We start from the raw sequence: 25,523 nt of genomic DNA, 5'->3' as shown, positions 1-25,523 counted from the left end.
AATACCATCAAAAGATTCACGATATGATTGAGAATTGCAAAAGAAGTAGACATCCTCGTTAAGACACCTTGATTGCCTTGCAGGTGTGTCGAAGGGAAACAAAAAAGTGTTCTTTGACAGTGGGTGATCGTGGCAATAACGATGCCTAGAAAGAATGAGTGAGATGTTCGGAGGAGGAGAAGTGCCGTAATACCGTGACTGAATCCTGGGTGAGAGGTTGGCTCATGGGAAGAGGGGGGTAGCTAGGGGCAGGGGGCATCAAGTCAAGGGGGGCACAATACTGAGATGGGATTCTGGGAGAGAGGTTGGCAGCATGTTGAGTGATTTGTCGAGTCCATCGTTTCCTTGTTTTCGCGATCTCCCCCGCTTCATACCCCCGGCGCTGCCGACACTGTCTAGCGCTCGGGCTGGATGGCGCAGCTCTCTGGCTGCTCCGTTAGTTGTCAGGACTGCTGAGATTCACTTTTCTGTCAGATCACGGAGAAAGAAAAAAGGGAGGGAAAAGGAGAAATTAGGAAAAGGTTTACTAAATTGTATAAATGCTCACTAAGGCAGCAATTCGGAGAAATAAACTCATGTTTATAGCACACACATCCACAGCTACAAAGATAAACAAGGATAATTATCACAAGATGAGATAAGCATTCATCATCAATACAACTGACAGAATTAAAGTCCGAACTCTGTTATCCAGTCATGTTGGGACTGGCGCCCATCCAGATATAGGAGAAACAATGTTTATGTACAGGTTTATGAATCGTCCAGATGATGTAATAATCCGGATAAGAGATGGCCGGATAATCAAAGTCCGACTGTACTTCGGACTGTACTATCATTATTGTCAGAAGTAGAAGTAGAAACAGCATCATCATTTTCGTTTTCCTCTTTTCTCTCTTCAAGAGAAATTCAGTTGATTCCATTCAATTCAAGCTGAACTCGACTCAACTCCACGCGACTCCATTCATTAACAGCTCAAGGAATTTGATTCTTTGTATTCACTGCCTTAATCACGCTTATCGCGTCGGTGAACGCCCTACTCACCTCGTTGGTGTGCAGCACCAAGTTGTCGTAGATCTCCATCAGCTCCTCCTGCCGGTACTGCTCCAGGATGACGAAGCCCTCCAGGGCGGGGCTGGCCTTGCGGGCGCAGTCCTGGCAGTGCACCTCGTACTTCTTGTCCTTCTCCGTCGTGAAGAGGATGTCAAACACTTCCACCTGTTTCGGGGGGAGGGGGTAACAAATTGAGAGAAAAAGCATAGAGTGAAGAAACAATGTCTCTGACAAACTATGACAAAGTACCCTTTTTCTCAGAAGACAAACTATTGCACAAATGGCAAAATGAATTCTGAATAAATTGTATTTTAATCCCAAATTGCTACAAATCACCATAACAATGTTTTCTTTCAGCTAACAATAAATCGTGCCAACAGTACCTGCCCATATTGGCAGATCTGAAATGTACATGGTATTCTGCGTGGTATCTGCTTATCTATCTTTTTGTTTTGTCTGATGGTTATTTTGTTTCTTGGCTTATTCAGGCAAGCTGCCTAGTCCCATAATAGCAAGCTCTAGATCTGCAATGCCAGTGTTCATGACACGCCTCCTCTTGGGTTGTACAACGTAAACAGCCGTCTTGTGCATATGCTGAACACCACTTTGTGAATGACAACTTCATCTTAGTGTTCACATCACAGATCTAAACCTTGCTATCATGCAGACCTTTATAACAGCAATATCAATCAATCAGCCCAAACTACAGACAGTCATGCCCTGAAATTCTGCTTCAAACATCAGACTAATGTGCACCATCTCCCAGCTCACCTCGCAGTTGGTGCAGTAGTGCGCCGCCTCGTTCTTGGCCCGGCCGTGCCAGTGGATCTCGATGTTCAGGTCCTTGAGGTATTCCTTGGTCATCTGGATGTACTTGAGTGACCGCAGCAGGCAGTACTTGACCATCTCAAAGTACTTGGGCTCCGAGATGCGGATGTTGCGGGCGATGTTCCACGTCATGTGGATCATGGGCACGATGGACTTGTACTGCTGCAGCTTGTTCCACTCATAGCGCTCCACCGCCATCTTGTACTGGTGGGACAGCAGCGGGCCCACGTTCCAGGCAATGTTATTGCACCATCCCTAGAATTCCAAGCAAGAAAGAGGAGGTGGGGGTGGGGGAAGAAGGGACAAATGATGAGTAAAGGCTGGATATACTTATGATTTCACAGCATCTTTTATCATCTTCCTCTAACAATAAACATCTCAACAGAAACAAAACAAAAAGACTTTAATTAAAATACTAACAGAAAAAAAAAGAACAAAGTGGCACCGAATGGAATCATTTTTTTTTTTAAATAAATACACGAAATAAATAATGTGACAGGGAAGTCACAAAAAGCGCAAGGCTGAATAAAAGTAAACTCCTACAACTGAAAAGTATTTAGAATAAATAACAGTATAAATGTGCATGCTTCTCGGGTTTTTCTTTCAATAACAATTCATAGAGAGAAAATCAAGCACAGAATGATCTCCAATCTTTTTCCAGACTGACAATATGACAAATCTACTCCCGTTTTCTGGAATTGCATATAAGTCATTGCCAACAGCTCTTCATCAGGAGATATAGAGTCATCTTTTAGAGAGGATGTTTGTGAAAAGCAGCAGGACTTACCACAGCCTGCACCCAGTGCACCGTGCCGGAGTTGACCCAGACGAGGTCCCCCGGTCGCTGGATGAAGCGGTAGACGGGGATGTCTTCCTCGTAGAGATCCTCTAACACCGGCCACCACGAACCCTTCAGGAAGTTGATGTTTGCTCTGCAATTTGCACAGGGAAAAAAAAGGTTGGCACACAATCTTTAAAACATTCATCGATGTGGAGTACAACAATTAGTTAGCTTAAAGGACAAGTTCACCTTCATAAACATAAGGATTGAGAAAATGCTACAATATTAGTAGAACACATCAATGAAAGTTTGAGGAAAATTGGACAATCGATGCAAAAGTTATGAATTTTTTTAATTTTTGTGTTGGAACCGCTGGATGAGGAGACTACTACAGCTTGTGAGTCATATGCGTACAACAGTATAAAGAAAATGTAAAAGAAAATTCAACATATTTTCACTTTTTTCGCATAATAAAAGAGCACTTGACTTGCCTCTTTCTATAGGCAGGGGGAATGATATTACCCATAACATTTGTCGGTAACGAGTCAGGGGAATGTGTGCTTTTTTCAAAAGATGGAATTTTGTGAAATTCTCTTTATATTTTCCTTATATTGTTGTACGCATGTGACATCTAAGTTATTCATACACTGCAGTAGTCTTCTCATCCAGCGGGTACTGCACAAAAACTTCAAAAATTCATAACTTTTGAACGGATTGTCTGATTTTCCTCAAACTTTCAATGATGTGTTCTACTAATACTGCTACATTCTCTCAATCCTTATGTTTATGAAGGTGAACTTGTCCTTTAAAAGTTATTATCCACATTGATATCAATAATTGGGGATTACTATCCAGTGAAGAAATAGTGAAAGTCATTGTGATCAACTGCCGCCAGGGGTTTACGTGATGAATGACACTAATATACAAACAGTTAAGGCGGTGAAAAAACTTAAAATCCAGAAAATCTGTCCACAAGATTGGGTTGACATATCCCCTCAATCTACTATTTACTTCGCCTCTCTTGTAATTTAAACATTGCAACAAAATAAAGAATGGACAAACAGTCAGCAGTCTGTTGGACTAGAACAAGAACTCTGCACCCAACCCACGAGGCGTACCTCTCACAAAGATTGTAGATGGCTCCCCAGTACGAGGCGGGCACCGCAAACCACTCGCAGTCGCCGGGACCGATGTTCACGTTCACCGAGCAGAAGTTGTTGTTTTCCTGGTGGCCTGTCAACCGGGAAGACAATGTCAATCACAATCAGATGCCATGGACAAATTCATTGAACTTCCCATACAGTGCTTATTAAGATACTGAGGTCTAGTGGATTCTGCACTGTGCACAATCAGTAAGAAAGTCTATGGTTTAAGCCCTGATATGACATCAAGTTAGATCAAAACAAAACAAAGAAAAAACTGAAATGTTGGAAGGGGAGACACAAAGGATTTTAATTTTTCTCTTTGACTATTTCATCTTTGTTTAGCAACTATTAAAACATTGTTGAAGGTGTTTTTGTTTTTAATGTCATCAGGTGCAAAAGGTTCTTTACATCTAAATAAAAAACTTCTTTTTTTGTTGGTGCGGAACCTTATTTATCTGGTATGCAGGATTCATCTAAAGAGACTGTCATATGTTTAGTGTTATTCTCTTTTCACTCACAAAGGAATCTATGAAGGGAGAGCATAGAGGGCTCTACAATAACTACGACTCTACATCTCAACTATAGTCAACAGCGCCCTCACCTGGTGTCCGGCTGCCAGGCACCTTCATGTAGAGCTGAACGGTGTTCATGCCCAGGATGGTGAAGTCCACGTGGCTGAGCATGTTGCCGGCCGACACGACCCTCGTGAAGGACGGCAGCTTGGTCAGCTCCTGCAGCTGTTTTTTCCACCTGTGGAGGAGGGGGGAGGAACACATGGAATGGTGAAGATAACTCTGGACAGTGGTGCTAACTTGACCAACAGGACATTGCTCTTGGTCACCATGGGTTTTTAACTTCGAAGTCCTCCTAACTAATATTAAGGCTATGTTTGTTTCTTTATTTTTTTAATTGATAAATAACAGTACACCGAGTAAAGGGGGAGGTGGAATAATAAACCAAAATTTAGGTTGACATCATCCTAGTGCCAACGACAGTCCTCTCAGGATCGTTACTTCAACCTGCAGTTGACATTGCATTATCAAGCGTGCTGTGTATCTCATATAAAACTTTGTTTAGCATTTATCTTCTCCCATGGGCATACAGTCAAGTCTTTCTGTACCTACTGCAAACAAGCTGAAGGTAAGAAGTGAAGTTTTAATTCAAACTGCATTTACAAGTATCTCATGTGATGTTTAAGTATTACTGAAAGCTATGCTATAACAGCACAAAGCCTCAGAGACAGTAGTGTGACTTACTTTCTTTCGTCAGAGAGATCTACGTTGGTGCCAAATTTCAACATCTTGAACTCTCTTCCTCCAGAGTGCTTCTTTTTCCTGTAATGGGAAACAAAAGAAAAGCAAAAAGATGAAAATAGTGTGCAAATAATAAAGAATTTTCTACAGGTGAAAACCAAAGCAAAACAGTGGAGCAGAGATGTTATATCAGTTTCTGCATCAAAATCAGTGATCAAACAAACACCAGCTCACATAGCAGTTCATTTTTGGATTGCAAGGTAGTCCTCTGATGTATTAACATGGTTGGATATCGTCCCCTAAGGACCTTGTCATTCATTTCTAATTCATCTGCTTGCACTTGATACTTTTCCAATATTCAGAATCTGTGCTGTAGTTGCTGCTACGTCAGGAGAACTGTGGGCAAGTTTACTGGTTGTCAAGGAACAACCTCTTGTCACGAAGGAAGGCACAAAATGAGAACAAGTCCGTAAATCAGTCTTCTATTATAACAGGATTGAAGTAGCAAAACAACTGAGTAGCATTTATTCCCGCAAGGACCAAGACAAACTTGATACTCACTTTTTTGACGTGCTCGAGGAGTCGCTATCAGAGTTATACTTCTGATTCTTCTCGGCCTCTTCCTACACGAGGAGAAAAAGGTCAAAAACTTTGGTCAGCCAAATTTAGTGAGAATGTTTTGTTTTTTTTCTGTCTTAATCTCACTGTGTGAGCAAAACTAAAAATATTTCTTAGAGCCAAGCTCACAAGGTTAGGTCTTCCTACTAATTACAAATCAAACAATATAAGAATTTTCTCAGCCTCTTTGTTTTCCGGCTTTGTTTTCATATATCTTCTCTAAGTTTACCTATGATGCTAAGTCCTACTGCTTACTATATATTAAAAAAAAAAAAATCATATTTCCCAGCCTCTTCATCTTCCTGCCTTGTTTTTTTTTTTTTCTTCTTCTTCTTCTTCTTCTTAAAAGCATTCATATCTCTCACTTTTGCAAGCCGTTGATTGTTTCTTGCCTGATGGTTATCTTGAGAGAGATGATGAAAATGTATTGTTATATGAAACATCTTAATCAAATTTAATTGCTATACGAGCAATATCTCTTTGTATCAGGTTCTAACTACAACATATCTTCTTTCCATATCAAAATTATTACCCCCCCCCCCCACTTCAAATCATTCTGAAGCACCTTCCAGCATGCAATAGAATGCAAAACAGGATGCCACGAAGCTGAATTAGAAAAGTGAATCACACACAAACAGGGAATGACCAGAGGAGGTTAAAAAAAAAGAAAAAAAAGAAGCTAGGGCAAATGACACACAAACAGACATCCAGACGAATGGGTAGACGGATGGATGGACGGACAAGACAGCATGCAAAGGCGCCCTCACAGGTGACTGGGGGGACAGGGGACTCACCCTGAGTGATTCCTGAAATGACGACGCCTGGTACTGGGCGTACTTGGAGATGGTGGTGAAGGAGCGGCTGCTCTCGCAGCGCCACACCCTCTTCAGACCCAGCGAGTCCCAGTTTTCGTCAGGCGGCTGCTGCCTCTGTTGGTGGCAACCGATAAAAAACGAACATATACAATTTTTTAAAGAACCGAAAAACAAAAACATCGCGTCAATATTGCTGATCGCGTCACCGCCACCAGATTAAAAACAGCGCAATAAAACAAAGTTTGTAATGTTCATCATTTACGTCAGCAGAAAGTTACATAGTATTTGTCATCTACGTCCTTGCAATACAGTACTTCATGACATACGCTCATGTAATGATGTTAGTGCCTATGCCCACAGAAGCATCAGATAAAAAAAGAATGACAGAAAAAAAAATAACAAATACAAAAAGGCCAATCGTTGCGTCAATGAAAACTTAATTCACGTCAGCGCCAAGTGTCTTGACAAAATACGATGATCATTCATAAAGTGACTAATTTTTTTTCTCTCTCACTACGTGTGCTGTAAGGATTATCACTTCAACTCTGACGTCGTTCCAAGGATCATTCGACGTAGGCATGGCAACCACAGATAAGCAAAGGTCCTTCACGACCTGGTTGCCAACGCCTCTCCAGAAAATGTCTAGTTCTAAACATCACCGCCCGCCATATATCACACCACCAGAATGATTTCTGAGCTCATTATCTACCATATGAAATGACTACACCACAAGTTCTGAAGTTCCCAACGAGACTGCCATGAGAATGGACGCTGGAACATTACTGGAACTACATCAAGGGAAGACCTATGACCATCGAAGCATCTAGCTGTGTAAAGAACTATGTATTTTTCCACCCACTATCCACTCTATGGATTCATCATACCTCACACGCAAGCACTTATGATTACCTGGACTGCCTTTGATCAAAATGACAAATTCAAGACTCGAGCAGCATGGGGATGTCATGGGATTCAGTCTTGACGAGTGTGCATAAAGACAATCTACAACAGCTTAATGCCTCGTTAATCTCAATCAATTCGTCGATAAGCGCAATGCTCCCAATTCTACAAATCTCTCAGGAATTTTCCCCTCCCTCCCTTCCCCAACACCCCAATGCTCTTGGAACTCCCTAGAGAAAGAGAGAGTGAAAAGACATGGATGCCTAACTTGACCTCTTGACCTCACAGTGTTTCTTGACTGACCTGCGTTCTGACCTCCACCGGGTGGTCACCGTGGGTCTCCACCAGCGTCTTGGTGGAGAAGAGACCCAAGTCCAGCTTGAGTGCTGCGGCCAGACCGCGGATGACCGTGATGGGCTGGTCGGCGGACATGCAGTAGTCGGCCAGCGCCTGCGAGTAGGCTTCCGTCTTGTTCTGAACCTGGGTTGGTTGTGACAATCAGGTATCAACTGTCATAAAACATCGCTATCAACTAATGCCTCACATGCTACAAAAGGAAAATCTCATGGAATTCATTGCATTAATGTTTTTCCCCATTCCATTCTATAGCACACTACAGAATGCTCGATATTTGTGATGTGGTAACACCAAGCATGCACTTGCACCTGATGACAAGTTTTCACACAGCCTTCCCGACCTCACATTCTCGTCAGTACTTTCAATGTAGTTTGTTGTACCATAGTCTATACAAACCATCACATACTGTTATACATCACATATTTTCATTGGCACAATATTTACATTTACAACAATTTCATGGTGGGCTAGATTTCCAATCGAGAACTACAGCGATAGGATGCACAAAAAAAGTACCATCCCTTTTCAATACAGCTACCAATTTTCCATCTTGGAGACAATAGACAATGCAACCGTGTCATGAGAGGTAATATTTTGGGACGATGCTAATTCTGGAAAGCAATCATTTCCCATTGGTCAATCAAATTCACACATACTTACACACACACACACACACACACAAAATCCATGAAACCATCCTGAAACACAGAGCATGAACTTCAAATGAAATAAGATTACATGTAGCGAGACGCTGCTTACATAGACACTTGGTGTTGGCGGATTCAGTTGATCCTTGGGGAGGGGCGGGTAGGGGATCTGGGGCGGGGCGGGCGGCGGCATCTTCTCCATCCAGATGCTGTTGTTGAGGAGACCGTTGCGCCCCTTCAGCTTCCGGCACTCCTCCAGGATGCGGGCCGAGCTGGCGTAGATGGAGAGGGAGGACGGGGAGGGGGCCGAGGTGAGCGACTTGACCGACGTCGAGTTCAGGGTGGTGTTCACACTCAAAACCTGCATCAAAGTAGAAACAACCGCATTGTACTTCCCGTTCACTCCCTCCATGACGTACAGTCAACTTTGTATTGGCACAATATATCAGGACAGTTGCATATGCAAAACTTGAATTCAGCTAGAGTTCATCACCTTGAGGATGATCTGATCTTGCTATGACACACATTTCCCACAGGAGCCTGCCCAAGTATACTGGGGACTAGTCTTCACAGTCTTAACATTATTGATTTTCTAGGCAAAATGTAAGATGGAAACCTTGACTAGTTGTGGAATGCCTATTTGAGTAGGTTTTCCATCTGGACAGTATGATCAACAAACACAAGGTTGACATTATTTCTGTATGGTTTCTGGTTTACGGTTTACTCATTATGGAATTAGCGGTTAAATCTTTTACAAGAGACATGAACGAGCTGCATACCCATGACAAACTGTTACAAGTTACTGACATTGACAAAATTTCGAAAGACAACTATTGTATTTGTCATCTACGAAGAATTCATCTATCTACTTAATCTACTAATCTACTAAATCTACTTAAGAATTCATGTCGTTCTGCTGCTTGGGGTATTTGTAAAATTGGTAAAATACGTAAATTATTGGATCAGTCTTCCACGGAACGTCTCATTCACGCATTTGTTTCCTCTCATCTTGACTACTGCAATTCCCTTCTTGTTGGTCTCCCTGCTTCAAGTACTGCACCTCTTCAAAGAATTCAAAATACAGCTGCTAGGCTTGTGACCCTTACAAAAAGATCTGACCACATTACTCCAGTTTTCCAATCCCTCCACTGGCTCCCCATCCATCAACGTATCACTTTTAAAATCCTCCTTATTGTTTACAAGATATGTAATAATCTTGCCCCATCTTATCTTAAAGATTTAATTTCCTTCCGCTCCTCCACTTCAACCCGTTCTCTTCGTTCTTCCTCCGCTCTCCAATTATCACGTGGTCCCCGCACCTGTACACGTTATGGTGATAGGGCCTTTTCAGTTATTTCCCCACTTCTTTGGAATGAACTCCCTTTTTATATTCGTAACGCTGAAAATGTTGATAGGTTTAAGTCATTGTTGAAAACTCATCTGTTTACACAACCTTAATTTTGCTGTTGTTGTTGTTGCTGTCGTTATCATAATATGTACATAATGCTGTATTTTGTTTTTACGTTATATATATTATTTTTCCCCGATTTGATGCGCTTAGAAACATCAGTATTAAGCGCTATATAAATGTTATTCATTATCATTATCATTGTACAACATCTTGCTGCAGTTTTTTGGTCCACAATACACAAGATTCTGTCAAGGATTTTGTGGAACCCCTGATTACCTCATCAAAGTTTGTAGTTGAAGTTTTCTCTCCTATATGGTTCTGCTGGGGGAGCTCCCCATTGTCGGTTGCCTGCCTCATTGCTTGTGGCATGCCAGTGGGCGACGCGACTTGCGGCCTCGTTGCCGGCTGGATTCCTTCACTTAATGCCACACTGTTTGTCGCCATGGACCCCTGCGACTGCTTGTCTGTTAGACCAGACTGGAATGATGCAGAAAACTGGTTTGGGGTGGTGACTGGCAGCGGTGTCTTAAATAGGCCATTGTCCGTCGCGCTATTCGTCGTTACAGCAGGAATACCGCTCGTGGCAACGCCCATCCCACTAGGTAAATCCACACTGGTTCTACTCTGCGGGTGACCGTGCAAAGTTCTGTTTACGGGTGAGGCGCCGAATGATGATGAGGTTGCTGGTTTCGCTGGTGGGTCGCCCTGGGAGAGCTGCGCCAACATGTTGTCCGCGATCTCCTGCGGCGACATGAGGTTCGGCCGGATCTCGGCACCAGTTCTCGATTTGAACTCCTTGAGTTTGTGGCTCATGTCAAGGTTCTGGGGTGCGACAACGTTTGGCGCGGGGAAGTCCAGGATATTCTGGGTAGGAGCAGCACCCATGTGTCTGGGACTGGTAGAGTTTGAAGATACCGGTGTCAAAAGACCCTTTGGGGTGTGGAGCGGCGAAAGGGCTCCACCCGAATGCCCCGGTAACGATCCTGGTAGTCCCCCTAAATTAATGGGGCTCCCGAGCATCTGGTTATTGAAAAACGTGCGCGGCAGATCTTGTTGCGACTTCTGCGGGTTGAAGAACTCCGACGACATCGGCTGCACAATGTTGCCATCATGATGCTGCTGGCCAATACCAGGCATGCCGGAGACACCACCACTTTGCTGTTGCTGTTGCTGCTGCTGTTGTTGTAACAAACTTGCCACGGTGGTGGCCACATTTCCGGGCTGTGTGCCTATGTTTGGAATCCCATTTCCCATGGAGCTCACAGCGTTGGCATTTATCGAGGTATCAGAGCCAGGCAAGGTGTTTATACTCTGAAAACGGATGCACAAAATATGAAATGTCATTAATTATGAAACATATCAACTGAGAAAGGAACACACTTACTCAAGAACTTCTCCGAGTAGGAGATTTCCAAGGACACAGAATGTGTGATGTTGTCACCATATTTTCATTATGCTGCTCTCTTTCCATGATTCAATACATTTGTTCAGTAAGCACATCATGAACACCCAATATGTTCGTTTTGCTCTTCCATGAATAATTTCAGTCTATCTTATACACAACTACAATAAAACTTAAGCATGATTTACACAGAAATCTTGACACAACTAAAGATCAGCAAGAACTCACAGTTTGGTTGATAAGGCTACTGATGGACTGGGCTGTCGTGATGAGGGGATCCCCCTGGGTGGCCCCTGCTATCCCTTGTAGCATGGAGGAGGTCGGGGTGCCCAGGCCACTCCCCGCTGGGCCCATCTGGGGCAGCGATGGAGATTGAGGGGGTGGCTGCAACTGCCTTTGTTGCTGCTGCTGCTGCTGTTGCTGGATTTTCAGCATCTAACGTCATAATAAATCAAACAAAATAACTGAAACCATGAAAAAATCACAAGCTCTTACATCTGATCCATTAGACAAAATCGTCTACTTGTTTATTCTATATTATTCCACATCAACTGGTTCTATTAATTTCCCATGGGCAAATTACTTCAGATAACATTGAATCAGGAGAGGGAAGGAATAATCACCTGTTGTTGGTGTTGTTGCATGAGCCAGAAGTTGTGCTGGAATTGCTGCAACACCACCTGTTGCTCTGGTGTCAGGCTGGCCTGGTTCTGCTGCAGTTGCTGCATCAGCTGGATCTGCTGCGGCGTCAGGTAGAACGACGGCGGAGTGGCCGACTGCTGGCCGGCCAGCATCCCACCACCACCCCCGCCACTGTTGCTGCCACCACCACCACCACCCAGCGGCTCAGTTGGTGTGCTTGCGGCGCTGTTGGGTAGGCCTGGCAGTGACCCCTGTCCCCCGGGGAGGGGCTGTTGCGTCGGGTGCCCCAGGTTGCCAGCACCGACCTGCTGTTGCTGTTGCTGCTGCTGCTGCTGCTGTTGTTGCTGTTGCTGCTGCTGCTCTCGTTGCTGCTGTTGAAGCTGTTGTTGTTGCAGGAGTTCAGCAACAGACGTGGAAGACTGCAGTGTGTGAAGAAGACACAACATATTGAAAACTTGCTGGAAAATTCTGATAAAGCACTATGAAAGCATCATATATTAACAATATCATTATCATCATAGCAGTAATCATACTAATTTTATTGCAATCATCATCAGCATCATCATCATCATTGCCATAATTATCCCAGTATCTATGAAAGACTGAGTCTTTTAATTCAAAGGGAATAGAAAACATTGTACGGACACACAAAATCTTCTGTGAGAAGTTTGCCACTCTACTCACCCGTGGTTTTTTCTTGCTGTTTGAGTTTTTCCGCCGCTTGGGTGGATTGCCGGGCTGCGTGTTCGCGCTGACCTGAGCCTGGGAGGAGGGGACGTTGGCTGTTTGACCCGGCTGGGTGCCGCCGTACTGGTTGTTGGTCACGTGGCCAGGGTAGGGGGGCGGAGGCATCATCTTTGCGCCTCCTGCGGGGTGCATCAAGCGCGCCTGCATGACCAAAAAAGCAAAAACAAAAAAACAAGTTACGCATCACTCTTGCCTGATCACTGTTATTACCCCACTATCACAATCATTAGTATCATCATCATTGTAATCATTAAAGCAAGGATTGTTATATAAATACAATGTTCTCTTTTTGTAAGAGCCATTTTTAGTGCAGACTCTCTACAGCCAGAAGGCTTTACCATTTGTACTACCCTAGTATCATGAGGCATCCATTTATACACATTGGTGATTAAGGACGTAGTGGGTACAGCATTTCCTCTGATGGTGCACAATCTGGATTTGGACCCAGGACTTTCTGCTTGGGAATCAGGATGCATACCAATTGCCCCCATCAAGCTTTTATCAACACATTCCTCGGAGGCAGAGTTGGTGTGAAAGTGCAAGGGCGTGGCTAAGGATTGGGCACAGGACTGGGTCCAGGATTGGGTCCAGGACTGGGTCCAAGATTAGGTCCAGGATCTACTCACCTGTTGGATGGCGAGATTTCCTTGTCTGGAGGTAAGCTCTGCAGGAATAGGAAGACTCCACGCCTCCTCAATACTAGGCAGTGTCTTGTTTCTGTCGAATGAACCATTTCAAAGCATCGCGTTAGTCTCAATCATACAACACAGTCACACTCCCATACTTATCATTATCAAGCAGCATAGTTATGCTTTCACCATCTTGCAGGAAGAAAGTAAGGTACTTGGGTTCCTTAGCAGAAATCTCTGTCACACAATATCAGCATGACATTTCCAGTTGAATTTTGTTACCTTCATCTATAGACATTTATACTTGCCCTGAAGCAAACACTTATGAGTTCCATTCAGAGAACACACTTAGCACTGGATCAATGTGAGATCTGTTTTTTATCTAGAGAACAACAATGAATGGAATCAACAATATTCTTTAATCTCATCCATTACCTGGGCAACATATTTGGACAGAAAATGATTACTACTACTGTATACTTTTATAGACATCATCTGCATCACTCAAAAGAGGATTTATATGATGTACTGTTGACAGGTGAAATGTCATTTTCCTATTCAACAGGGAGAAGAATGTAATTCAGAAAAACAAGATAGAAAGAAAAAGAAGAGGCAGGGAAGGTACAAGAAGTGACAAGACAGATGACTCCTAGAGAAAATCAAGAATGAGACACTAAGCTTGAACGTTTTAATGGTTTAAAAAAAAAAGAAGGAAAATCGATTCATTGAATCTCTCCTCCAGACAAAACATGAGAATGTTTCACTGGACTCTGAGAAAACTTGACAAAAAGAAGATATCCTATTAACAGTGAAAATCAACCATACACCTGTGGAAGACACGGTCGGATGACTTGGCACAGCATACTCACTTGTTTTGCATATTTGGGGGAGGCATGCTATTGACCTGAGCCTGCAAGAGTTTGATGCGCTTTGAGAGCGCCGATGACACAGCCACCTTGGAGCTTTTAGAAGCGTTGATGTAACATGTCAATGCATCCCTGCCAACGGAAAGAAGCAAAAAGAATGTGCAATACGAAACACATCAATAAATACTTTGAATTCAAATTTAGGATAACAGTGACTTGTATGAAAAATATACGGGAGGCTTTTTGTGTGATCAGGAGAAAAGAATCATTTGCTACAGGGATGTCCAAAATGATGGAAGACAGAGTAAATCCCTAGCCTTACAGAGTGCAGCCCCAATGGTAGTAAGACTAGTAGTCAAGTGCGACAGTGAAGGACTGTGCGGGAGCTCACCTGGGTTGATTGCACGCCTCGTACAGGATGCCCAGGTCGGTCCACGCCGCGGTGTGAGACTTGTCGAGCTGCACGGCACAGATGTACGCCTGCAGGGCATCCATGGGCTGGTTTTGCTGCTGGTAGAGGACACTGTGGGACAAAACAGGATGGGACAAAACGGAACGGGAGTGAGTAAAAACTTGCCTGAAAACCAACCACCCTCATACCTGCATCTCATTTTACTCATGGGTTTCACTATCAATAAATCAACAATGGCGCTGATGAATCACATTAATTTGTATGGCGTCATACATCTGCTTTAAAAAACAAACACACACACATTAGAAGGTGCAGATTCTTCCAAGAGAGTCAGTAATAATTCATTGATGCATAACACAAAAAACTTTGTGAAAGCTGAAGGAAAGGATTCTGCAGCTCATAACAAACTAGATTTCCATTTCAGGGACATGGAATGGGGTTGGGGTTTTTTTTCCAAACGACAAAAAAAAAAAAAATCACTCCATTATTGATCATAAAATTATGATATTGGATTTGCAATCTGCGAAGTGTAAAATGGTGGCAGACCTAAACATTCAATTTGAGAATCCTCACAAACCGCTACCACAACAATTGATTGAAATGTTGTTGGCATGCATTTGCTTTAATTTAAAGCCTACAGTGTTTTCAGATTATCAAGTGCTGATGCCTTCTGAACTGAGAAGTCACATAATACTGTCGGTGCATCACCAAACTTGGCACATTCTGAACAATAATGCACGCTGGAAACAATGCTCTCGTTTTACGAGACGCCTCCCTCCGCCAAGCTCTTTTCTCACTCTCACCCTATCGAGCACCAGGTGTCGGCATTGGCCTCGGACTTGTCGATGGAGTGGCGGTAGGAGACGAACGCATCGTGCACCTTGCCGATGTTGGAGTAGCAGCGTCCCAGCAGGTACCAGGACTGGCCGCTGTTGGGCTCCGCCTCCAGCGACTTCAGCAGGTTCTGGATGGCCAGAGTCTCCCGGGTCGTCTTCTCTCCCAGCTGGTCAGAGCTGTGGTACAGCCAACCTGTAGAGGGCAGCAGACACACATCTGTCACAAAAATCTGCACACCCATGCATTAATTACTCCTTCAACACACAAACTTACATAGGCAGTATAATACCTCCCATCCCTCCCACGAAACCCAAAAGAGAAACATCTGCAATCAACCAATAATTTAAATAATATCTGACACCTCCTCTCTATTACCCTACTTCTATAGCCGACTCTCTATCACTCTTTCTTTACAAAGCAAATCTTTCTACAAGACAGACACTCCCAAGCACATTCAAACAAACAAGAAATCCATTAAATCTTCCACCCACTGGGGAATTAATGACAAGAGATACTCTCAACAGTTGAAAGCAAAAGAGAAAGCTCTCAGAACACTTATGGGAGCATACACATGCTGAGACTTGAGTAGCTGAATCATGTCATAAAAGAGCATTAAAATGTATCTGCCAAATGTACATGTAGTCATCAAATGCAGTCTGATATGAATTTCTTTCATATTTTATGTTACAGAGAACATAAATGAGAGCAGTATGCCCTCACAAGTACAATCTGTAGCAGACAAACTATGTGTCCGTGCTGTCTCATATGTACATTACATCGAGTCAGGAGACCAAAATACCAAAACTACTTGACCAACTCCTTGACTATGCATAGCATAATATACTGAACAGTCAGATTGACGTCAACAGTGTTGTAATCTACGATCTGGATCAGCACAACGTTTCCAGAATTAACTCAAGAGCGCTCCGCAGGGATCGCCCACATCAAGGACACCTATCATAGATGCAGTTGTGAACCCGGTTATACAAGTGTTACTAGCAAGTTTCGACTCTCAAAAGTCTCACGAGCCGACTGTTTCACCACCACGGTTGAAGCAGAGGACAGTGACACTGAGGGGAAAAGAAAGGAAAACAAAAAAGCAAAAGAAAAAAAAAGTAGAGAGAAAGATTCAGAAGATAAAAACAAGTGGGAGGAAAAAAGAAGAAAAAGAAAGAAAATTGAGACGGGAAAGAATGACGATTAGGAGAAACAGTAGAATAAATCGAGTATAAAAAGAAGAAATAGAAAAGAGAAAAAGCCCCGCTAGGGAGAGCAAAATATCTTGAGTGATTTGCACAGCTGCATGGATCTGTGTGCACTACGTTTGTGTATGTGCCAAACTGTGGCTGCGATAATTTGCACAACATTGTGTGTGTATGTCGTGTGTGTGCTTATCTCTATGGGGGATTCCCATACAAAAAAAAAACCCATCACAGCTTCCGATGACAGCCTAAGTGGCGAGTCCATTACATCATGTAATTCAAGGCCCCCAACGTGACATCCATCTCTCGTCTATTCATCATCTTCCAATTCATCTTTCCTTCATTTACCACGGGCCACGTCCTCTTTCCTCATTCAGACACTTGAATTTGGACACAATCATGCAGTTCTGGGGCCCATTTCATAAAACTTGTCATCAGTGACAACTGTCACATTTCTATGACAAATTTGCTCTCAGCCAATCAGACGCAAAGATTTCAGTAGCTTGTCACATCTATGACAACTTGATGACAAGTTTTATGAAACGGGCCCCGGGTCCCACAAATGAATTTCAAAGGGTACTTTGGTTAAAAACTTTGAAGAGTGTGTTCTGCACCTTTAGAACGGAATGAGCATTCCGGCCATCTCAAATTAGTGGGGTCGAAACAAAATCTGAGATGATTACTCACCTAGCTGTCTGAACGTGGTAGCCTTGAGCCCTTCTGGTAAGGGGGTATCCTGGGCTAAGATGCTCTCATACGACTCCTTGGCGACCTTGTGTTTAGCCTGCTGGTAGTCATCACACAAAAAACAAAACACCATCAAATAAAAACTCTGCGCAGAAGATAGAATCAGTGCCGCAGCTTTTGTTACATCCAAACCGAGACTATCCCAAGTCGTCCAATAATTTACAGAAACTTTGGGTTCGTCGTTGCTCTTAATGAGTCAGTCAGACAATGTACATATCTTATGCCCACTAATTTGCCAGTTCTCCAAGTTTTGTGCCTTCCCAGTCTAAAAACACCCACATGCAAAATGACGAGGAAAATCGGTCGATCAAAGCAAAGGGTACGTGCTACATGGAAGGGACTACCTGCATGAATATTGTAACTTGCATAACCTTGGAAATACATCTGATCTTGCTATCCCCAGATGTCAGAAAGATAAAAATTCAACAATTGATATTATAAACTTACCTGAACCTCATTCAGATGAGCAATGTGGAATTTGACTGGAATAGAAACAGAAATAGGTAGAAAAAAAATGAACACATCTGTCACATACGAGTCACTTTCATGAACAAATAATTTACTAAAATATTGTGGATGGGTATTTCCACAATAAATGGGTACTTTTCCAAGATGTTGGGCTGTTCTCTGCTTCCATTGTGCATTGCCCCCATTCAATCACTATGATTTTTATAATACTTCTATGAGAGACAACTTTGCCCCAAAATTACTCAAAGCAAGCAATCTATTAGAACTTATGCCACAATGAAATTTTTTTAGGTGAATGTGTCAATGTTGGACTGACATGTTCTAACATATGAAGGACAAATAATGAACGTTCATTGAAAATCAGTCTTTCAACTGAATGGCCTGATATTGATTAGATGAGATAATAACATCCCTTGAATGATACTGAACACTGCGTTATACACCATTTCTAGACTTAGTGGTGAACGTATGTTGCGTGGACTGACCAAAATTCAACAGTTTGCAATCATTTCAGATTCAACATGCAGCAAGATCTTCTTGGAAAAAAAAAAACAAGAAAAAAAATTAATTATACTTAAAAAAAGAGTACATCACAAGTATTAAATGCTATGCATTATTACTTCGGTAACGAAGAGTCAACTTAATAACTCCAAGTACAATACCTTGCATGAACCACTGTATCTTTGCAACACCTGAATAAAATATCTACCTCTAAAGAAATACAGTCAACTTGCTATTCAAAATCAAACTACTTGGAAGAGACCCATGTTTCCCTTACCTAAGTCCCAGAGAATATGAACAATCCCGGCACCTAAACCATGTGTTAATGTTTCTTCAAGCCGCTATCGCGAGCACGCTTAATTTCTATTTTGGTGTTGATGGCACAACCGTACCAAGAATAGATCGTGTCACACATGACTGGAAAACTATCAAAGGGGAAGCATGAATGAGCTTCTATTCACGCACTTCCTATCAAAACACTTTCATGTTTAGAAACCAAGTTGATATGGCTCATACTGCGCGCAAATGCCATATCTCTCTCTCCACCCACTTCCGCACAAGGCATATTCTGGCTAGTCTTAAGTACCAGACATTTTCCCCCCTATGGCTGACGCTTGACGAAAACGCACAAAACCAAAACGAAGCAATATTTGTGTCTCTGCAGCTGCCTCTTCTCTCCCTAGTGTTTGCAAAAAAGCCCTTTTTCCCACAAACTTAATGAGAAAATATCTGCATAACTTCAATTCAACCGAGACTCTTTTTTTTTTTAACATAATGTTGCACATGATGTACAAATGCCTTGTGAAAGTGAAACATTATCAAAGTGAGGCCAATATCCTTTGAGAGCCGTATGGGAGGAAGACGGAGGAATAAAAACCAAGTGTCAATGTTCGGGAAGACGTAAACCAGACCAAAGGAGACCAGCAGGAAGAAAGGGAAGTAGAACATGGCTGAGCCACGTACGCCAACGTGGAAAATCCCACTCGAGGAAGGGAAGAGTCACGCGGAAGGAAACCAGAGACTCTGGGAAGATGGGAAGAGACGAACCTGACACCCGACACGTTAGAAGCCTACGAGCATCGCCCCGTAAATGATTGAACGAAGACGCGCACGTATTCTGTCGTCATCAGCTGAGAATATTTGCGAGCAACACTGTTCGAAGCGACGAGGGGGGAAGCCCCTAACAGCCAGAGTCGGGGGCGCGGTATTTTGAAAAGAGCATCATAACCTTAATGGTCACGTATATTGTCATAGGCTCCAAATGTTTCTTTTATTAAAGGGGAGATGAGCATGGGGGTGGGATTTCCCCCACCATCACCAGCTGAAATTGGTATTTTTGACAGCAGAACATTCTTACACATATGTAATATGATATGCATCTGAATTCTTCAATTTATATCAAGGATACAGAATATCACCAAAATAGCCTTATAAAATTGATATTATGCATAAATGTTTCAGCTGTCATACAGCTAAACCAGGACATGATTGCCATCCAATGAGAAAACCAGCCACAGACAATCTGTGATATGCCTTGCTAAGGAATCAAAATATATATGTACCTCTTGTTCGAAATTAACAAGTGTTTGCCAGAGCATGCACGCAGTAACTTTACACAGTTATATGCTCAATTGGAGGGGCCTTCCTTCATCTAGGCAGACATTGAAACTCACTTTTACATCCTACAATGTCGATTGGCGCAGGAGCAATGCTTCCTACAGAGCCTTTATGTGGTGTTTGGCACCTTCAAGGTTTAGCTTCGAGTCAATGCACTTTTTCATCTCGTCATGAGTGTGTGTGTGTGTGTGTGTGTGTGTGCATGTGTGTGTGTGTGTACGTATGTGCATGTGTATGTGGAAATTACTGTCATTGTGTGTTAAATGCACCATGAAGGTTTTTTAATGAATTAAAAAAATAATAATAATTATAATAATTCAGGGATGCACAAGGACACTACCACATGAAATCTGGTTTCAGTTTTGCTGTTTTTCAGGTGTGGTATGAAGATTCTCTTGCAGCCGACGCCCACGTCAATATACCTCTCAACGAAATCAACCTTCAGAAGGAGTGAGTGGACTTGAAGCACCGAGGCAAGAACTTCCATGACGTAACAAACCAAGAGAAGGTGAAGGGAAGGGGGTGGGTCTGGATGAGGGGAAGGAAGGGGAGGAAGAGGGGCACAAGGGGGGCTGTAACTTACTTTGTGGCTTGGAGAGGGTGCAGGGGCTGTTGTCGATGAGGGCCAACTGGTAGTGCTTCAGGCTGGAGTCAAAGTCGGAGTTCACCTTGAACATGTGACCCAGGCGCAGGTGAACCTCGTTGGCTCGGATGAAGCCGGGATCGATGTAGAGCACTTGCTGGAATGCCCGCACCGCCCTGAAAAGATGCAAGCATGGAGAATGCAATGTGAATTATTGACTTTTGGCACTCCATACCCACTAATTGTCAAGATGTTTGTGTACATTGCAATTGTCGAAAGGCCAGTAGACGCTACAACCTGTATGGATCCTAATCCACTGCCTACAAGCACCTGTGAAGAAGCTTTACAATCAGATTGTTCCTAAAAAGCCTGTTTTGTTTTTTTTAGACCTCTGACTTCCAATGTGCACAGTTGTTGTTACACTACAAAGGCTGGGTTTGCAAAGCTTCACTGGTTGTCAAGAGCAACCTCATGTCACAAAGGCATGCTGAAAATTTGAGCACAATTGTATTAAAAGCAGGTCTATGCTAATACTTTGTAATTCATTTCATCTACCCTTGCCAACAAGCACATTGTGCATTCTATATAGGGTCTTCACAGTTCATTTGATATGAATAGCTTCTTGGAGTCAGCTATACTATCACTGTACTCAAAATGTATCCTGTAATAAATTATTTCCAGTAGCTACATTGAATTGAAATTGAAGCCACTTGATTTCAGAGTATTATGTTTCTCTTATTACGACCACTGACATGACATCGACAAGCCAAATACACTTCATTCAAAAGAAAAAACTGTATTCGTATTCTGCTTTCGCTTTCTAATCTTTTTTTTATATATATATTTGTCTGTCATTTCGAGCACTCTCCGTAGCAGTCTCAAATCACCGAGACTCACTCACTGACAGACTGACAGACTGACAGAGGGACAGACGGACAGACAGACGCACAAGCCCACATTGATGGATGCATGGGCCAACGACACACTTCAGGCACAAACGAACAGAACCCATCTCTCTCCTTTTCTTCCGGTTCCGTTAGGCTCGCGACAACTCTCTCTCTCTCTCTCTCGTACGTGCATTTCTACGATGCCTTCCAGTTGCTCTTCTCTCACACTGCGCTAGCCATCCATCAATCTCTTCTCTCTTGTTCTCATGCATAATGCTGTTAATTTTTTCTACTCCCTCTTTCTCCCTCCCGCTCTCTCTCTCTCCCCATCTCCCTCTCCTCTCCCTCTATCAGTAAAACGGCAAAAAAAATCCTCGGGTTCCGGGGCTTCACGTGACGTCAGCAGTCGTCGTAGAGAGGGCATAAAGTGATCTTCTTCCCTCTCTGCCAATACTAGCTTGAGTATCGGATACATTAACATGGTTTTCTGGTTTTCCCATCGCCATGGCAACCACGTCGTCAATCTCGCATGGCGACGCATTCATCCGAAAGCCGAGCCCGCCATGCAAATGTTTCTGACATCTGTTCCAACGGCTTGACATATCGTCAGCCGGCTGTTTGCTCAGCGAGATGAAATAAGTCCAAAGTTGGTACAAGTAGATCCACCTGTAAACTTACATACTGGTACATTGTACATCTTCAGCAGTATCATCACAGTTTGCCATTCCACATCTGTGTTCGTTCCTTTCACCCACATGTACTACAATTCATAAATAAATATGATTTCCTCTCTAAAGTTCCCACCCTCTTTCCTTTTCCTCTCCTCCCCTTTATATGTGTGTGTGTGGGTTGCTTCTCCATCCCCCCCCCCAATACTACGCATGTGTAGGAATGCATCCCGATCGTATTGATCACTTGGAACAACCTCCCCGCCCACCCACACCATAAACTACTCTCCATGGCCATGCCGCCTCGTCACACGTGCAGGCCGCCGGGGAAAGCCCGATTTCCCCGGCAGATATAGCTGGTGGGCGAGACGGGAGACTGCGCATGGAGGGGGATATCCCCTCCTACCATGCGTCACTCTAAATCACTCGCGTGTGGGAGTGATCGCATCGGGCGCTGACTGCCGGCGAGTTTTAAAAACGGACGCACCGGACACGCCGGGGGCAGTGCAGCAGCCAAGAATCAGAACAGCCGTCTTCCAGGAACACTACTTTTTGTTGACAAGCACCATCATACATGATCACACACGTGAATGCAGATTGGTTCTCTTGGTCAGTATTTCTGCATGTTGCTCAATTAACAGGGTGCCTTCCAGGTTATGTAATTCCCCACAAAGTTGATACAAGGCATGCCTGGTTCCAAGAAGCTAAGGGTTATAAGCCTTTTCCAGCAACTACATACAGCGTACTTACATCTTTTAAATCTAACAGTCAACCTTACCACAATAAACTAAATCTTCAATTTCTCTTCATAATGTATGTATATACAGTCATATATGAAAGAAATTTAGCTTCATTAAAATAGATACATTTTGTCATAATCATCTCAAAATCTACTGGTTATATACATGCAGTATAACATCAATATAATATAACATTATGAATAGATATTACTAGATATCATGAGCAATAATAAACACATGTGATATCATGTTCTCTATTCTCCAACATCCCACCCCCATCAGTAACACATTCATACAAACACACCCACACATACACACACACACAAACAAACACAGTCTCACCCACTCACAGACAACACACACATACACACAGCATACACACACACACAAACACAACACACACACATACCCACCCGCACACGCAAACAGACACAGACAGATGGACACACACACACACACACACACACACACATACACACAAGGCATGTTAGAGAGATAACTTTGCCCTTTGGATGCTTTCAGGACACACTTCTAGTCATTCAACAACTCCTTCTCTTTTCTTCTTTCTGAACAGTAACAAAAAAGCAGCCATCGACTCCTCCTTTACACAGGTGAGTATCCAATTCACCTGAACCGTGTCCGCCTTTTCCCCTGAACCAGTAAATCCCCAACACTTGGACGTGACTGCAGGTAGCTACCTTTTCAGGTTGATTAGGTTTGTATTGACAAAACATACAATCGCTCCCTGACGACAGCGCCGGAAGACAACAACTGGAGATTCTCTCGTAATTTTCATGGGTGATTCTATTTCTCTGACACCGTATATCTCACATCTTCAACTTTCTCCATTTTCTCCCCCCTTTTTTTGTTTCTTTCTTTTTTTTCTTTTTCTCATCTTTCTCTTCTAATCAATTTACTCGCTCTCTGTGAAGATGGACACTTTATGCACTACAGCAACAGGACATGCCCGAAAGTGCTGTTCTACTTACAACGTAACAAGTAATTAATGTAAAATATACAAGAAACATTTGTACTCTGAACTTCTCCGTTTGGCTGTCCCTTTTTTCCTATCCATCCCTGCCTCTTCCATCCTTCTTTTTCATTTTTCTTTCTTTCTTTTTGTGTCTCTTCTCTCTCTCTCTCTCTTGGATGCTTATATTGTTCTTCCTCCCTTTACTATATGGTTTTGCGAGGACAAAGCAACGACACATATACATGTAACTTATCACGTCTTGAAGTCGTGCATTTTCAAAAGCGCAAAAGTGACACATCTGCCGACACAGATCCTCTGTGGTAATTTCCCGCATTGCACTTAACGTCTGCTCCCAATACGAAGACCATACATGTATGTTGCATTGCATTCTTTTGGTCTGGCTGCGCTGCAACTTGCGCTATTTTCTAATACCACATCCACTTTCCAACATGATATTTCTTTTGGCACGCACTCCAGAAATTTGTCTTTTGACTGAGCCTATGTATGTGCCCCCCCCCCCCCAAAAAAAAAAGAAATAGTCACAAACCTATGCATACACAAAGACTAAGTAAAAAAAAAATATATATATATATCATTGTTCACAGATTTCTTTCTCCATATCCTTTCATTGGAGACAACCAAAGATGGAGCATCGACAAGCACTTACCCATCATCATCATCCTCGGAATCGTAACATTCTTCGGAGTCTTGCTGGTCGGAGCTCGACTCCTCCGACACGCCGTCCGACCAGAAGACGGGATTGTCAAACGAGAAATCGACATCATCCTCGTCGTCGAGAGAGGAAGCTTGACGCTTCATGTTTGGGCAGAAAGTCTAGGCCTACCCGCCCGGCTCGTACGGAGGCAAAAAATCAAGCGAAGCGAGCCGCCGTCGGTCAGATAGACGTCAATTGTCTACCGAGAATGTTTGTGACTATTGACTTATCTGCGACAAAATGTTAGAAGGTGAGCAATGTAACCAAGGGAGAGACCAAAACGACTCCCATGACCAAGTCTCATCACAGTTGGTCACATCGAGCGTCCGCAGCAACGTCGGAATCCAGATTTTTTCCCCCGAGTAGGAACTTCTGCTGTTGGCAAACAGCGACAGAGAGCTTCGATGCCAGCGAGGCGCAGTCACTGCATGAGATGGCTGGCTTGATGATGATGAGCAAGGAAGCGAGCGAGCTAGCAACCAAGAGAGCGAGATGCAAAGAGAAGATGATGCTGGCAAGCAGGGGAGAGAGCGAGAGATTTCTTCTGCTTCGGCAAACTATCAGCTTGTCTGGCACCGACCGGCAGGCTGGAACACGGCATCGACACTGCACGGGTTGTGAGTCCAACGGAGTAGAAGCAGTCAGTAATATACTCTTCTCCCAGTCAGCGACGGTGGGAGAGACAGCAGAAGAGGATTGGAGGTTACGATGAGAGAGAGAGATGGGGGGGGGAGGGAAGAGCAGCGTACGCCGAGTGTCTGTGTGTGTGTACGTGCAGGGGAAGATTGAGAGTGTGTGCACACACACACACACATACACAGACACAGATACTGTACACACACATGCACACAAATACAAGCCTACACGTGTACGGGCAGCATGTGTGCATGCCGGCTCATAAAATTAGCAGATGTGACGTGGATGCCCGATGCGGTCATCGCGAGAAAAGCACGTCATTGCTGCCTTCTCCGATTCTTCAGCGCCGGCCGGCAGTGCGCTTGCGACTGCCTCACTGGCAGATTCCACCAATGGCTAGCCGCGCTGCCGTGAATACCTGCATACATGAAAGAGCTTTTGATGCT

The 25,523-nt window shown here is 43.4% G+C and overlaps 1 protein-coding gene across 1 annotated transcript; it reads right to left on the bottom strand.

Moving 5' to 3' along the window:
- Positions 1-346: 346 nt before the first annotated feature.
- Positions 347-25,124, bottom strand: LOC139734441 (histone demethylase UTY-like). Its single transcript, XM_071645226.1, has 23 exons — positions 24,394-25,124; positions 20,459-20,634; positions 17,737-17,771; positions 17,230-17,329; positions 15,307-15,532; positions 14,483-14,614; positions 14,095-14,223; positions 13,223-13,313; positions 12,534-12,737; positions 11,831-12,268; positions 11,436-11,642; positions 10,082-11,116; positions 8,507-8,755; positions 7,694-7,870; positions 6,470-6,604; positions 5,619-5,680; positions 5,061-5,138; positions 4,406-4,554; positions 3,778-3,892; positions 2,666-2,810; positions 1,822-2,133; positions 1,042-1,215; positions 347-467 (listed from the first exon to the last, which is right to left on the bottom strand). Exons 1-23 carry the CDS (start codon positions 24,543-24,545, stop codon positions 444-446), a joined length of 4,545 nt encoding a protein of 1,514 aa, XP_071501327.1. The 5' UTR covers positions 24,546-25,124; the 3' UTR covers positions 347-443.
- Between the last annotated feature and the right edge of the window lie 399 nt (positions 25,125-25,523).

Source organism: Diadema antillarum, unplaced genomic scaffold (assembly GCF_040938485.1).
Source record: "Diadema antillarum isolate AM-2024a unplaced genomic scaffold, OU_Dant_1.0 seq00000526_RagTag, whole genome shotgun sequence".
Taxonomy (NCBI): Eukaryota; Metazoa; Echinodermata; class Echinoidea; order Diadematoida; family Diadematidae; genus Diadema; species Diadema antillarum.
Note: the sequence above shows the minus strand (reverse complement) of the source record. Positions and strands in the feature narration are given on the sequence as shown.